This window comes from Lutjanus erythropterus, chromosome 16, assembly GCF_056507025.1.
Source record: "Lutjanus erythropterus isolate fLutEry1 chromosome 16, fLutEry1.hap2, whole genome shotgun sequence".
NCBI classification, from domain to species: domain Eukaryota; kingdom Metazoa; phylum Chordata; class Actinopteri; order Lutjaniformes; family Lutjanidae; genus Lutjanus; species Lutjanus erythropterus.
In genome coordinates this window covers 21,897,029-21,911,479 of record NC_139332.1, presented here as the reverse complement: position 1 = coordinate 21,911,479, position 14,451 = coordinate 21,897,029, and the positions used below count along the sequence as shown (strand labels likewise).

The following is a 14,451-nucleotide window of genomic DNA, read 5'->3' as shown; positions in this document are numbered from 1 at the left end:
ATTAATTTGAAAAGCTTTTACTGTGAAGTTACACTTATATCATTAAACCATCCTTATACCATTAAACCATTACAAATGATTATCTATTTAGATGGTCCAAGTTGTTTATTTTGCACTAAGCAGTGAAATAAGAGACACAGCAAATTAATTTTTTATTAACATTTGTATGAGCCCATTTATTACATCATATAAATCTACTAAAAGTATAAACACAGAATACAAAAAGCTCATAGAAAATACATACAATAAGGGCCTTGAGAAACACTTTTATAAAACAATACTGTATAGAATACGAAACATAAAAACAAAACTTAATCAACATGTCATGCATCAAAGCCAAAAGATGAAAAGCCCAACTTTTTTTTTTATAAAATGGATAGAAAAAAATATATTGTTTAAAAAAGCCTTCACTGATAATGATCACAAAGAAAGGTCAAAGGCATTTGTAAGAAGAGAGCTCTGAGATTAATGGCTTGTGGTCAAAAATCACAAATAATAAGCATCTACTGTAAATTAGAAGTAAAAAACAAAACAAAACATCAAAATACACATTTGAAGATCTCCAGCCTCATGCTTGTAACCAGCTAATTCAAAGAGTTGTTGAGTTTTTCCTCATTAATTACATTTCAGCTTTAGTGTGACTGTACTGGTAGTACAATTTGCTCTTGAGCTGAACTTGAAATTGTTTCGTGGGCCAATAAAATCACTGATGAAATCAGAAAATATATCTGCAGATTAGATTCTGGAAGTTGGAGTAAGAAAATGTGGAAAAGAAAACGTGAGCACTGCAGAGTTGTGAGGTCAGAGTGTTCATTGTATCAGTTCAAAGGTCTGTTTTAATTTTTTAGTACTAACTGAAGAGGCCTGCAGGGTCTTTGCAAAGAAGACAAAATTACACAAATTACATAGAAACATTTTTCTACTTGTGCTGCACACATATTTTTTAAGCTGAGTACCAAAAAAAAAACAATATATGATTATAAATGTATACCAAAAGTAGCAAGATTTAATAAATCCTTCATTATCTAATGTCATGTAACATATTTAAGAAATAGTTTGACATTTTGAGAAATACGTTTTTCACTTTCTGGTGGCGAGTTAGATGGAAAAATTGATATGACTATGCAGTAAATAATAAAGGGATAGTTCAGATTATTTGATGTTGGTTTGCATGAGGTACTTATAGTCTGTGTATTGTCTACAGTACATGGTGGTCGATATGCCCCCTGCAGGAGTAGGGAGTACCGGTGTAGTAAGCTAAACAATGTACTGATGTGGGCAGGGCCAGAGACAAAATCGTCAGTTTAATTATTACACCATATTTATTATATTTTCAGCACTTTATCTTGCCGTCAGACAGTATTTTCCAACAGAAAGGTGCTGTCATATAAGCTACATATAAATATAAGCTCTCTCTACACCAACCAAACTCCATGGCCAAAATCAGTCATTTTACTTCACAGAACACAGGAGCTGCCCAACTGCAGCCTTGATTGGTTAGTTTGTTTGTCTTATAGTGTGACTTTTTAAAGGGCAGTTTCTTGTCCAAAAAGACTGTCTGGTGGCCTAAAGTAGTGAAAGTATTCTTAATATAGGCAGCACTATAACCCAAAACTCCTGTGTTTTGCGATGTAAAACTACGGATTTCACAAATGTGTGGTTGAGCGAGAGAAAACAATCTGTCTCATCAGAAAAGGCTGTCTGACAGCAAAGTAAAGCTGTGAAAATATTCTAAATATAGTGTACACTTAAATTGATATTGATTTTTTTTAGGTGGACATTTGTTATGTGGATAAAATACATTTTGTTGCTGACCCTGTCCAGAGCAGTTCATTACTCAGTGTTCTAGATGGAACTCCTGCTGATTCTCGAGACAGAGTAGTATATAAAGTAGGTAATACACTGACTGTGGATAAGCACCTCATACAACACCACACTGAATAATCCAAACTATCCCTTTAAACTACTGTAAGAAACGGGTTAGCCAGATTATTTTGTGGCTCTGAGAAGTTGCCAGGCAACCAGTGGAGACTCCAAGAAGTTACTGGCACTGACCAAGAAGCTGCTTCGTCGAGCACACAACCCCATGTGAAACAGAGCACTGCCATTTTTACGCTTTGGTTTTCGTACATTTAAATGCGACACAGCATGTTGACTAGTGAGCTTTAGACGTGCTGGTAGGAGGATCAGGATGCCAATTTTGCAAATTGTCAAACTATTCCTTTAAGGTTCTGTAACAGTAACATAGCATGTCATCTAGTTTTACTTTTACATGAAATGACAAAAAAACCTCGTAAAGCAGAGTAGAACTTCCTTTAAAGACCTCATTAAATGAAACAGAGGGTTTTTTTTACATGTCAAACTATTGCATACTACCAATTTCATAAAGGCACAATGATTCAGCAATAAAATAAAAAACTTTGCTGCTTTGTTTCTTATTTGTCGCCTCCTCAAATTTAGTGTAATGAGTTTCTGCTGTTGATAATCCAGCATCCAGCAGGGAGATGGACCCTCCTGCTGTTTAACTTGCATAACTCACCGCCCACATTTCTTTCCAACCAGAACCACACATCATCAATTAAACTCTCACTTCCATTACATGGGGTCTTTAAAAGGCTACTCACTGAAATGCCTTCATCTTTATAATGTATTCAATACATTTTAGATAGATAGAGAAAAATAAACATATCACATTTACATTATAAATGAAATCAGGTCCTTCAACATAAAAACGTCTGAAAAGGTGATTAAGTGCGAGTTACATACTTTGTTTTTAGCCCATGGACTTACACTAGCACTGCTAACAAACAAATTCTGTTTCCAGTATGTCAAAAACACAAACCACAAGTGCTGGTACTGTTTAGTATTGACGGCAATGACTCATACATGATGAATCAGCTTGTTAAAACCCTCAACTCATTTTTTGGCCTTCACATTTTTACCTCCAACCAGCACAGTGTGGCTGCTAGATGAAGAACATGACAAACACAATCTGTGTCACACGAGTAAAGTCAATAGTCTATTTGTTTGCAGATCCTTTAGTTGATAGCACACTGAAAACATACATTCAGCTAGTGTCACCAGGCATATAGGAACATTAAAATAGTCAAAAGCCTTCACAAACAAGAAATAACATAGTGATGGTTCACTATCTGATTTTTCAAAAAAAAAAAAACCTGAGCTGCTGTCAGAGCAATCAGTCACCTGCTGACATTTTTGCAAAGTACCCTCCAATGATTTCATGAGCCAATAAGAATATTTTTCATTGCCTATTTGAATTCTGGTATTATTTGAGGATGTAATTTTCACATATTCACACTGTAATCTCATTACAACAGGCAGATCAAGGTTGTGTGTACATTATGAAAGGGTTGTTAGGTGGGATCTTTTGTCCACTTGCTGTTTTTGTGGTGATGTTTCAGAAATATTCTGATTATTAATGTACACGTCAAGTTTTTAAAGGGTAATTCTGGCATTTTTAAACCTGGGCTCAATTTTTTAAACATTGTGATTTCTACATGACTATATAATAGGTGCAACTTTTTTGACACTTGTTGGAGTGTATACTTACAAAAGACGATTAAGTTCATCAGTTCTAACATAAAATATCCTGTCCTAACTATTTTGGAATTGGGGTTGTACTTTGATGGGCACATTTGCCCCTAAGGATTATGTTGCAACCACAGCCCATTTCATGGCTGCCAGCTGAGACAATCCACTGGACAAATTCCAAAACTTGTTATACCTATTAGTCATTTAGACCCCAAAATATGAAAAAAATTGGGCCCATGTTTAAAAATACCAAAATTACCCTTTAGCACCCATACATTTTACCACCTTCACTTGCCAGAGTCTAAAATACCATAAGCTAGTAAACACACCCAAAACACGAAAGACACAAACTTCAGAATGATCCACACCTCGATCAAATGTGTTTGGTTTGATGACTCATATTAATATTGTCCCGTACATTCACTGATGAAAGGCAGGCTTTGTTTCTGTAGATCTACTTCGAGTAAATACAGTTTGAAATAACCTCAGCTGGTATGCCAAGCACATTTACAGGTATATTTTTAAAAAAAGCACTGTAAGTTATCCTGTAATCACTAGGCACAAAGAGGTAACGGCTATAGCGGCAAGTGTTTGCTTTACGGACGGATGTGCATACTGTTAGTAAAGGCCTGATTACCTGGTCGTCACAACAAAACGCAACATATAAAACCTAAAGGTCAGACGACATCACCTTTATATCTATGAAGTGATCAATACTGTTACCAGGAATCCTACGGAGTGTGAAGGCATGTTTCCACGGTGGACGGCAGGTTTAGTGTGAGGGCAGCGTGGCAGTGTTGGCCGCACTGAGTTGACCCACAGCTAACATCAGGATGTCTTTCTTCTCTTTGTAAAAACGCAGTTCTCTGCCTGCCAGCCTGGCATCCTCCAGTTCTCGCTCTGTCAACGCCAACTCCTGCGCGATGGTGGACGCTACACTCTGTTCTCGGTTCACCCAGTCGGCAGCCATCTGAGTGCGCATGTCATCATCTAGAGCCCGGTGGGAATAGTGAGCCAGCACTTCCTGTAAATAAAATATTGAATATCAGAGAAGTAGGGACGCACCAGCATTAGCAAAGATACTGAAAATGATAGTCTGGATTATTTGAAGTGGGGTTGTAGGAGGTAGCCGATAGTCAGTGTATAACCTACAGTAGATGCTGGTCAACATGCCCTCAGTTTGGAGATGTAGAGAGGCACACCAACACAGAAGCTAAGCAATGTACTGCCATAACTCATTCTCACTCAATCAGGCTGCTTTTGCAAAACAGTAAGATGGGAGTTGCTGATCTACGGCTGCCTCGATCTGTTAGTTATTGTGTTATTGGGCCCTGCCTGACGAAAGTGAGTGAGGGGTCCTCTGCTTGAAAATCTGTTGCATCATGCTGCCAAGGCTTGTGCTTCAAGCGCACCTGCTTCTTAAAGGTGAGAGCTGACTTTCTGAACTTTTCTGAACTTGTGCACGACTGATTAATTGTCTCCTGCTGTATCAGCAGAGTTGAGGTATTGGAGCTGGTAATGAGAAAGTAAAAGTCCAGTTGCTGATTCCTTATTTGGAATGTACTTCTACAGTGATCTACTGTGCGACTCAACTCAGGACAAACTATAATGCAACTACAAATTATTTTCAAAGGACCAGTGTGTAAGATTCTAGATCTTCTAAGACAGTATCTAGAGACAGTGTTTGATTTGGTTTTGCCCTGGGCTAATGTAAAAACATGGAGGTGCAACATATCAGACTCCATATTGTAGATTACTACTAAACTATTCTAAGGCAACAAAAGGCCAGTGCGTGTTGTTGTAAACTGATTATACACTAATGAGATTTCTCTCATAAATTATATTCCATTTCTGCCATATTCTACCAAAACACCCCTGCAAATCTTACACACTGGATCTTTAAAATCCATCTTTAAGGTAGCCTGTGCTAGAATTTTCTTCTGCAGTGATCTTATTCTCCAGCTCACCACTGCCTTCTGGTAAGAAGAAAAAAAAAGCTTCATCTGTCTGGGACAGTCTTGCTATGTAGGGTAAATGTCGACACAGACTTTGTTTGTTTAGGAAACTTGATGAAAAGTGATGAAAAGTACTACTGTACGTGGATAATTACTAGTGATAAACCACTACTGTACTGTACTGAATGACAGCACCTGTCGGGAACACTGTCGTTCTCTCATGGCTTTGAGACTCCCGTTCCAGTGCAGCAGCTGAAACACTGTCATCAGCTCCTGAAAGACAGACGACCCAGAAGTAATGAGGCATCAAACTCACCACAGAACACACAATATGTAACAATTCAGTATGATGAACCATGCATGCTCCTTCAGACTTCCTATTTCCAATTAGACACTGAGCTCCATGCAATTATTAAAAGATAAACAGGTCACATGTGAGCTCAAATTATTGTATGATGGAGTTACGTGAGCTGGATGTCTTAAAAAGCATTTAATTTGTTTGTTTCTTTGTTACATTATATGTATGCACAGTCGAGTTGAGCTCGAATGCAATTTGCAAAATATTTTAACACACTGCCAGCACTCAAACCTTGCCAATGCTATTTTCACACTATCCTGGTGTGCCTGAGTAGCATGAAATTAAACTTAACCCGACTCAGACATTCCTGAAGTTTATGCACCTGAAACTCCAGCATGGATTTTCCTTTGTTGGACTCCAGCATGAAGCGAAACGCCCCGATTCCTGTGTTGGGATTGTCAGCCTCTTCTCTGTTTCCCTGTAAACAACAACAACAACAACTAGTTAGCGTTGGGGTGCTGTGTTGGCCCAAAAAACAGCTTCATAAATACTGGATTTTGGGGTTCATATAATAATGAGAAAATAATGAGGATATCTAATATATGTACTGTATGCAGAATGAAATGTGATCTGATTACACCTGCGAAGCTTAAATCAGAGGGCTTGGTCTTTCTTTTCTTAAAAAAATATTCAAATGTAATTAAATCAATTATCAAGACAATTGCTGATTAATTTAATAGTTGAAAACTAATCTATTAATGACTCATCGTTGCAGCTCTACATAGAAGCCACCTTGTCAAGAGATTCTGGGAGGCAATCAGGGAAAACAAAGTAATCTTCCTTGATTTTCTTTTCAAAGCTTCAATAATTGGTATATATTATGCATACATATTAAAGGGTGACTCCATCTGCACTCTTATCTGTTTTTTTTAATGGAAACTCCCAGTCAACCATTAGCAAAAACCAGAGATGTAGGTTAGATCTCTGATGCCCTCCACTCCCTCAACCTGTGGGGTTTATAATGAAGCAATGTCATGACATAGAAACTTACATCAGGTCACATGGGAAAACATGCATATTTTTACCAAAATATGTTCAGATACTTCAATATGGCTTACATGATTGTTCTTGTATTTTAAACTGTTCTGTGAATAAACTTAAACTGAAGTGTATTGACCACCAGGAAGCTACAGAATGATATACAAACCTTAAAAAACACAAACAACCAAATAAACCATCCTTATGCATATTATACAAAATTTCTGCCATATCTGCCACTAAATTCCTGCAAATCTTACATACCAGTACTTTAAGTAAGTAATATACAGTAGGTGGATATGTATCTCACATGTTTCCTTTCAGTGTGGTGATGCATTGATGCAAATATACTCTGACTGCTGATATACAACTGTCTGCCATTTATCATATGACACTCACATTGAAGGAGGCCAGAGCCTCGCTGACGCTCTTCTCAATGAATTCGTCTGTGATGCGACGAGAGGGATGTTCATTGAAAACAGAGTTCATCAGGGCAATCTTGGCAGCGCTGCGTCTTGCCTCGGCCTTGGTGGGACAGAACTGTCAAACAGTGAAGAGAATGTGCATTAGCAGTCAGATACCATCAGAAACACAGACATACAGCGAAAAATCTGAAGACAGCCAGTCTTTATATGGAGTAAAGATAGCAACAGTATGCACACACCTTAATTTACAGTCTTGTGGTCTTGAGTTTGCATCCATATTTGGTATGTTGTGGTTGCAAGTATGTTGGAATTTAGTAAGCGTGTAGCAAGGCCATTTTTCTCACATTGACCGTACAGAATGAAGGGTTCCTCCACAACAAAACGGGTTCATTTTTGTCCAGTTATCACTATTTGACAATAAAAGGAAACTCCTGGTTTCATGCTAAGACAATGCAGATATTGTACCTGGAAACTTCCAAAGCAGCTGCCCCCAGGAAGACTAACATAGCAGACATATGGAGGGCTGTTGGAGGGGACCATTTCATAAACAACTAGAGCTCCATTCCTCAGGTCGGCCCCTCTGGTCAACTTCATCTGCCAAAACTCCTGTAAAGCCTCCACCACGTTTACTGTAGGGCACAGAGATGAGAGAAGCATTGTCACATTGTGGTAAATCAGTATTTTCTGTTATCATTTACCTCGTTTACATAAATATATTCTGGTTTCTAGAAATTTTAAGGCTTTTTTTTAATTAGTTTGCATTTAAAGCACCGTTAGTTACTGGCTGTGCTCTGCAACATCCTCTCTAATCACAAACACAAAGATGGAAAGGGTGGGGGGAAGGCCGTCTCAAGGATGCCAGAGGCTTTTCCTGAAAACATTTAGGTGGCTGCCTGCTTAGAGGAAATTCTGCATCCCATAACACACCCTCCGCTCTACACGTTACGTGCCCATGTGAGAAAGTTAGATTCCTGCCGTTCGAAAAGGAAACAACAACAAAGAAGAGACATAAAATTTGCAGCTGAGTCAGAAAGGCTCATTTGGGTTTGGGTCTGCAGGGAGATGTGAGCGAAGCCAACATTATCCAGAGCTCTTTAACTTCTGTTACCCCTCAGCTCCTTCCCGCTGAGCTCTCACAGTTTGAACACAGGCGGCCTGCTTCTCGCTCCCATGCTGCGCCTGGAGCCTGATCAGAACATTTTAGGGCTGCAGCTTTGTAAACAAGCCCAGATATAGTCTAACGTCAAATATGTTAAATCCCCAAACTGCAATCCAAATAAGTTATTGCTCTCACTGTGTGTGAAAGTAATATGTTCACTGGAAACTGTTCTCTTGCTGTTAGCCAATTATTAAGTAATTACGTATGTGCTATTGAAAACAGCAGTGTTGCTCCCTGTGATACTTTCACCACAAATGTAATGTGGAAAGAAATAATCAGGGATATGTATTTCAAAACTGTGGTCCCCTGTTATTTTCTTACTTGGAAAACTTTTAAAGACTCGATCAATAAAGGACTTGGACATTTTCTGGCCTTGACCCTTTCTGGATATGGATGCAACAGTACCAGTACATAAGCTAAGCAATGAACTGCTATGAATGGTTTTTTTTTTTAACCACTTTAAAAAGGTCGACCTAAAAATAATCAGTAACAGTTCAGGTGTGAGCTATACTTAGAATATTTTCACCACTTTACTTTGCTGTCAGACAGCCTTTTCTGATGGGAAATCACTGTTATGTAATGCCAAACCAAACTCCACAGGCAAAATCAGTAATTTTACTTTGCAGAACACATTAGTTGCTGGTCAACTGCTCATGTTACTTTGTTTGTATTATTGTGTGACTTCTGTGTTTTACAAGAATAGTTCAGAAACACCAAAGTCACCAAGCAAACTAATAGATCGAGGCAGTGGCAAACCAGAAACTCCAGTGTTCCTGCGCGGTAAAGTTACTGATTTCGTCTATGGAGTTTGGTTGGTTTGGAAAGAGCAATATTAGGCTTATATAAAGGCAATTTCCCATCAAAACAGGCTGTCCTACGGTAAAGTAAAGAGGCGAAAATACTAGAAATAGAGCGTACACTTAAACTGATATTGACTTTTTAGGTGGACCTTTGGCTAAGTGGCCTGTCCACAGCAGTTCATTCTCCAAACTGGTGGCATGTTGACCATTATCTACTGTACAACCCCACTTCAAATAATCTGAACTATCCCTTTAAGCTATTTACTTTTACGTTGTTTTTAGCGCAGTCTCAGAAAATGGGGACTGGGGAAACATAATGCGAATCAATAAGTGTTTAAAATATAACAAAACTAAGCTCTTAAGAAGAACCACAGGATGTACAGCATGTGTTTTCCATTTTAGCTTCCTTAAATCAGAGACAAAGAGTTATTTTTTGTGCATCTGATGGGTTCAGGGCATTGATAAGATAATGCATTTTGGTCTGTTTTTTATCTGTTCTTGAGCCTATCCTGAAGGATAAAGCAGAGAGAGACAGGAAATATTGGCGGATAGTGGAGGATAACATGTGACAATGGTGCTGGCCCAGACTCAAATCCACAATGCGGCAGTGGCATGGCATCAGTCAGCACATATCTGACAAATGTGTCATGGGGAAAAGTAAAAATAGAAGAAGTATTAAATAAATTATCACTGACAGAATTATGTGACTTTGTTTTAATACTCTTAATTGTGTTTTCATTGCAAATTAAAGCCTTTTAATTCCCTGGTAATGGCATAATTATAACTACATCACAGGGAAAGTGTGGAAAACCTAAATTACAATATAATGTACCGGAAATAATTGATGCCGAATGCCAAAATATGACACATGTTTTACATTTTCTGTGAAAATGTGATAATTTACCTTATACTGAGAGTAAATCACACAATTGGAGCAACATTAAGGCTAAAATATGGTCCTGATTAAACAGTCTTAACGGTGCTGCCAATGTTGACGGTGTTAAGTAGGCTAAATGAGATAGAGGAGGGGAGAGGCGTTAGTCAGAGCACATAGGGACAATCATTTGGAAATAAATCCTATTAGCACCAAACAGGAACACTCAGCTCCTGTTTCCTTTTGCCAAAATTAGCAGCTTTTTGGTTCAATGTTAATTTAAAAATAGCTGTAGACCAGTGTGCTGTAGTACAAATATAAGGATAAAAAGATGGTTAAACTATCACCACCAGGACATCAATATAATTAAACATGAGCACAAATCAATCAAATGTTTATATATCAGTAGTTCAAGCCTTTTTTGGCCTTACTAATAGATAATAGGGGTATAAGAAAACATCAATACGCTTCACGATATTATGTTTTGTGATACTTTATCGATTTTCTAAAACATTGTATTGTGATACATCCAGAGGTTTGGTGCAGTGGTTAATTTTGTGTTTTTATGTTTATGGTGGTTTAGTCTTTATACTGTGACAGTTATCCTAAAAAAAAGTAAGTTTCATCTTGCTTACAGCATTGCAATATATTGTAAAATATTGAATCATAAACCCTCAATCATGATACATATTGTAGTGCCAGATTCTTTGCAACACACAGCCCTACTGGATAAATATGGGCACAGTGATATATCTAATATCACACATTTTTTTGAGTTGTTTTTCTTTTTCAATATCATGACAAATATTGTACTGTTGACTTTGTATTATCATACCTTGAGTTTTTTTTTTTTTTTTTGTTTTTCTGTATCATTACATTCCAACAGGATAACACGAAACAGTTTGGTCATCTCTATTGCTGCAACTAAAGATCATCTGTCAATTATTTTCTCAATTACTCGATTACTTGTTTGGGCACTTAAAATGTTGATCAGTGTTTTCCAAAGCTTAAGAAGACAACCTCAAATGTCTTGTTTCATCCACAACCCAAAGATATTCAGTTTACTGTCGCGGAGGAGCAAAAATACCAGGAAATACTCACATTTGAGAAGCTGAAATCAGAGAATTTTAACTTTTTTTTTTTTAATTAAAAGTTACTTTAACCGGTTTAATAGAAAATTTCTAAAATAGTTGGTGACAGAAATCTGTCGGTTATTTTCTTGATTAAGCAATAAGTTGTTTGATCTACAAAACGTCAGAAAATAGTGAAAAGTGTTGATTGGTGTTTCCCAAAGCCATACATGATGTCCTCAAATGTCTTATTTTGCCCACAACTCAAAGATATTCAGTTAATTGTCATTATGGAGTAAAGAACCCAAAAAATATACAAATTAAAGAAGCTGAAATCAGAGAATTTTTACTTTTTTTAAAATTAAAAGTTACTTTAACCAGTTTAATAGATCATTTCTACAATAGTTGGTGACTAATTTAATAACCGATTCCTAATTGATTAATCGGTGCACATCTTGTCTTCTGGGGCAGGAGGGTGGATTTATGTGATAGACTGATTATTGATGGATTAGTATAGATTAAGAGTTGGGCTAGACAAGCATGTTGCTCCTTTCTGCTCCTTTTTGGACATGAAATGTTAATTGATGTTTCTCATCAAAAGTTTGTTTATTATTTGTTTGCTTTGTTTATTTTTTCTACATGTATACATTTTAAACGTTTAAAATAAATTTTAAAAAGCTCTAAAAGCTCTATTTTGCTCAGTAAAAAGTGTATAACCTGATTTCATCCTCTACATCTTTTTATAAGGCCTCTGCTTTTGTTTATTCAGATTTTTCACTGTTTACATTACAGTGGCAGTGTTGTACTGTGTCCAATGTCAAACAAGAATTTAATGTGGCTAATTTATATTTACAATGTAATGGCTTATTGTTGGTAAATGTAATCCTCCAGAGCTGTGCTGGTTAATCCTATAATAAAGTGACTGAAGCCAGAGTTACAATAGCAGCCATGTAAATATCAAAGGAAAACTTTTAATATCACTAAAAGAAACATTTAGTTGATGTTGCATCAGGTGAAAATGACCATAATACAATTTAAAATAATATAAAGTCAGTATATATGGCAGTGTGTAGACAAACGTGAATATCATAGGAGTGTAGCATGTGTGTTTTTTCCGCTCTTAATCCACTTCCAAACAAATGGCGCAGATAAAAGTGTCTTTCCGCTCCTCACAACTCCCCAAACTGACCAAAACGACATTTTTATGACCCTAACATTATGTCTACTTTAAACTGAGCGTTATAATCTCCACTGGACGTTACCTCTGCCGTAGCCTTGTGTGTGTTTAGCGAAGCTGCGGACCACAGCCTCCACCGCCTCCTTCAGCACCGCCGGGTTCCCCGCAGCCCCCGACCCCAGCCCCGCTCCCACTCCGCCGTACAGGCTGTGGAGCTGCAGCGGGGGCGGCGGAGGAGGAGGCCCGGACGAGGCGGCCAGAGAGGCCGGGGAAGGCAACAGCGGAGCGATGGGGACCGTCACCCCGGGCCGGAGAGAGGAGCGGAGGGTCCCGGTCGGTCCTGAACCGAATCCAATGCCTGGCTGCAGCCGCTGAGGGCGGACGCTGTCCGGGATAACGTTAGATTCCATTGTCCCAACGTAACGTCTACGAAGTCCCGGTCCTGGATCAGATTTATACCGTTAAACCCGACCGTTACAGGCTCAGAAATGGTCTCCGGAGGCTGAATGAACAAAGTGTTAGCTGGCTTTTGTCAATCACAGCAGAAAGAAGTAGTTAGCCGATGTTGATTCGACACATATCACTGCTGCTATGCATCCTCACTCTCTGGATTAGGCTGCGGGATTGTCAGTCAAATGTTGCCTTCACTGACACCTCGTATTCCACAGCTTCTCACCATCACGTTAGTATTTTTGCATGCTTAGCGAGCGATGTCCGTTGTTTTCGCCCATTAACTATAATTTATTGCATCCTCTACTGGCAGGTTTGTTTCGCTCTGGGTTCAGTGTTTCAAAATATATCAGTCAGGTTAACTTTCACTATGTTCTTATTCTGCTGTATGTACTTTTTAAATTTTCTTTTAAACCACTTAACTTTTAATGACTCTCTTTGAAACTGCCATGTATTTTATTTCTTCTTTCAATTATATTTATTAGATTGATGTTGCTTTTGGTTTTATCTGTGTAAAGTACACTGAATTGAATCTGTGCATAAAATGTGCTACATAAATAATCAAGCTTGTCAATAAAATGAATGTAGGATGTTTTCATTATGTTGTTTGGTTGTCCATCTCTCCTTATATATGCATGTACATCGCATTCTTGTGAATGTGATATCTCTTTGATAATCCTCGAGGGAATTTCTTTAAACTTAGCACAAATGTTTGCTTGGGCTCAAGGATGGACTGATAAGATTTTGGAGGTCAAAGGTCAGTGATACCTCACAGAAGAATTCATGCATTAAATATGACAAAATCGACATTTGATATTTTACAGATGCATACAACCGTGTAATTCTAGTTATTAAAGCTTTAAAGTTGTAGGGATGTTAAATGATTTGTGTGTGTGCTAATAATTTTTGTAGTGTATTAGACTGCACATTTTTATTTTTTGTATTGCATTTCTGTTAATAATGACTGTGTTTTGTGAATGGTCTGCAAGAATACAGATCACAAAAAGTGTGATTTTATTGTGACAAATCTGTTTCTTTATGCAGCATTAAATTTAATCCAACACAGATTTTTCTGACATTCTGAATCTCCATGTTTCTCCATAATTACTAATGTATTTATGTATACTTTGTTTATGGGATAGCTACTGTCTGACCTTGACACTGATTTATTATTTTATTCCATTTTATTAGGTGAACCTTTAGTGTCCAATGCAATACAATTTGCATTTGCAACTTGTGAAGTTCATAATTTTTTGTTTTTATTGACATTAGATTGTAAAAGTCAGCTTTTTGAGGCCATAATTAGTGGTGCTGTTGTGTTGAATTGAATAAAACTAATTGTTTCTAATGTTTCTCGAAGGATGACAGAACCACTAAAACATTAATCTACAATTAATATTACAGCTTGCACTTACTCATCACAGATTTCTGATAGATGTACTGTGTGTACTGCTAATAAATTAATCTCATTCATTCAACTGAGTCTTTAATCTTCCAGTCAAATACAAACAGTGCCAGAGGAATTTCAGTTTACTTATTGCAAATAGAAACTGACAATGTAATAGTTCACTCCCCTTTAAAAAATAGTCAAATGGCAAAGAACTTGTGCTGTAACTGATGAACAAAAATGTGCGCAAGATCTGCTATAATTCT

General features: G+C 37.5%; 1 protein-coding gene across 1 annotated transcript; it reads right to left on the bottom strand.

The window, feature by feature from the left end:
* Positions 1 to 3,562: 3,562 nt before the first annotated feature.
* lix1l (limb and CNS expressed 1 like) lies at positions 3,563 to 13,853 on the bottom strand. Its single transcript, XM_084739198.1, has 6 exons — positions 12,434 to 13,853; positions 7,734 to 7,897; positions 7,243 to 7,383; positions 6,188 to 6,283; positions 5,703 to 5,780; positions 3,563 to 4,576 (listed from the first exon to the last, which is right to left on the bottom strand). Exons 1-6 carry the CDS (start codon positions 12,756 to 12,758, stop codon positions 4,325 to 4,327), a joined length of 1,056 nt encoding a protein of 351 aa, XP_084595324.1. The 5' UTR covers positions 12,759 to 13,853; the 3' UTR covers positions 3,563 to 4,324.
* Positions 13,854 to 14,451: the final 598 nt, after the last annotated feature.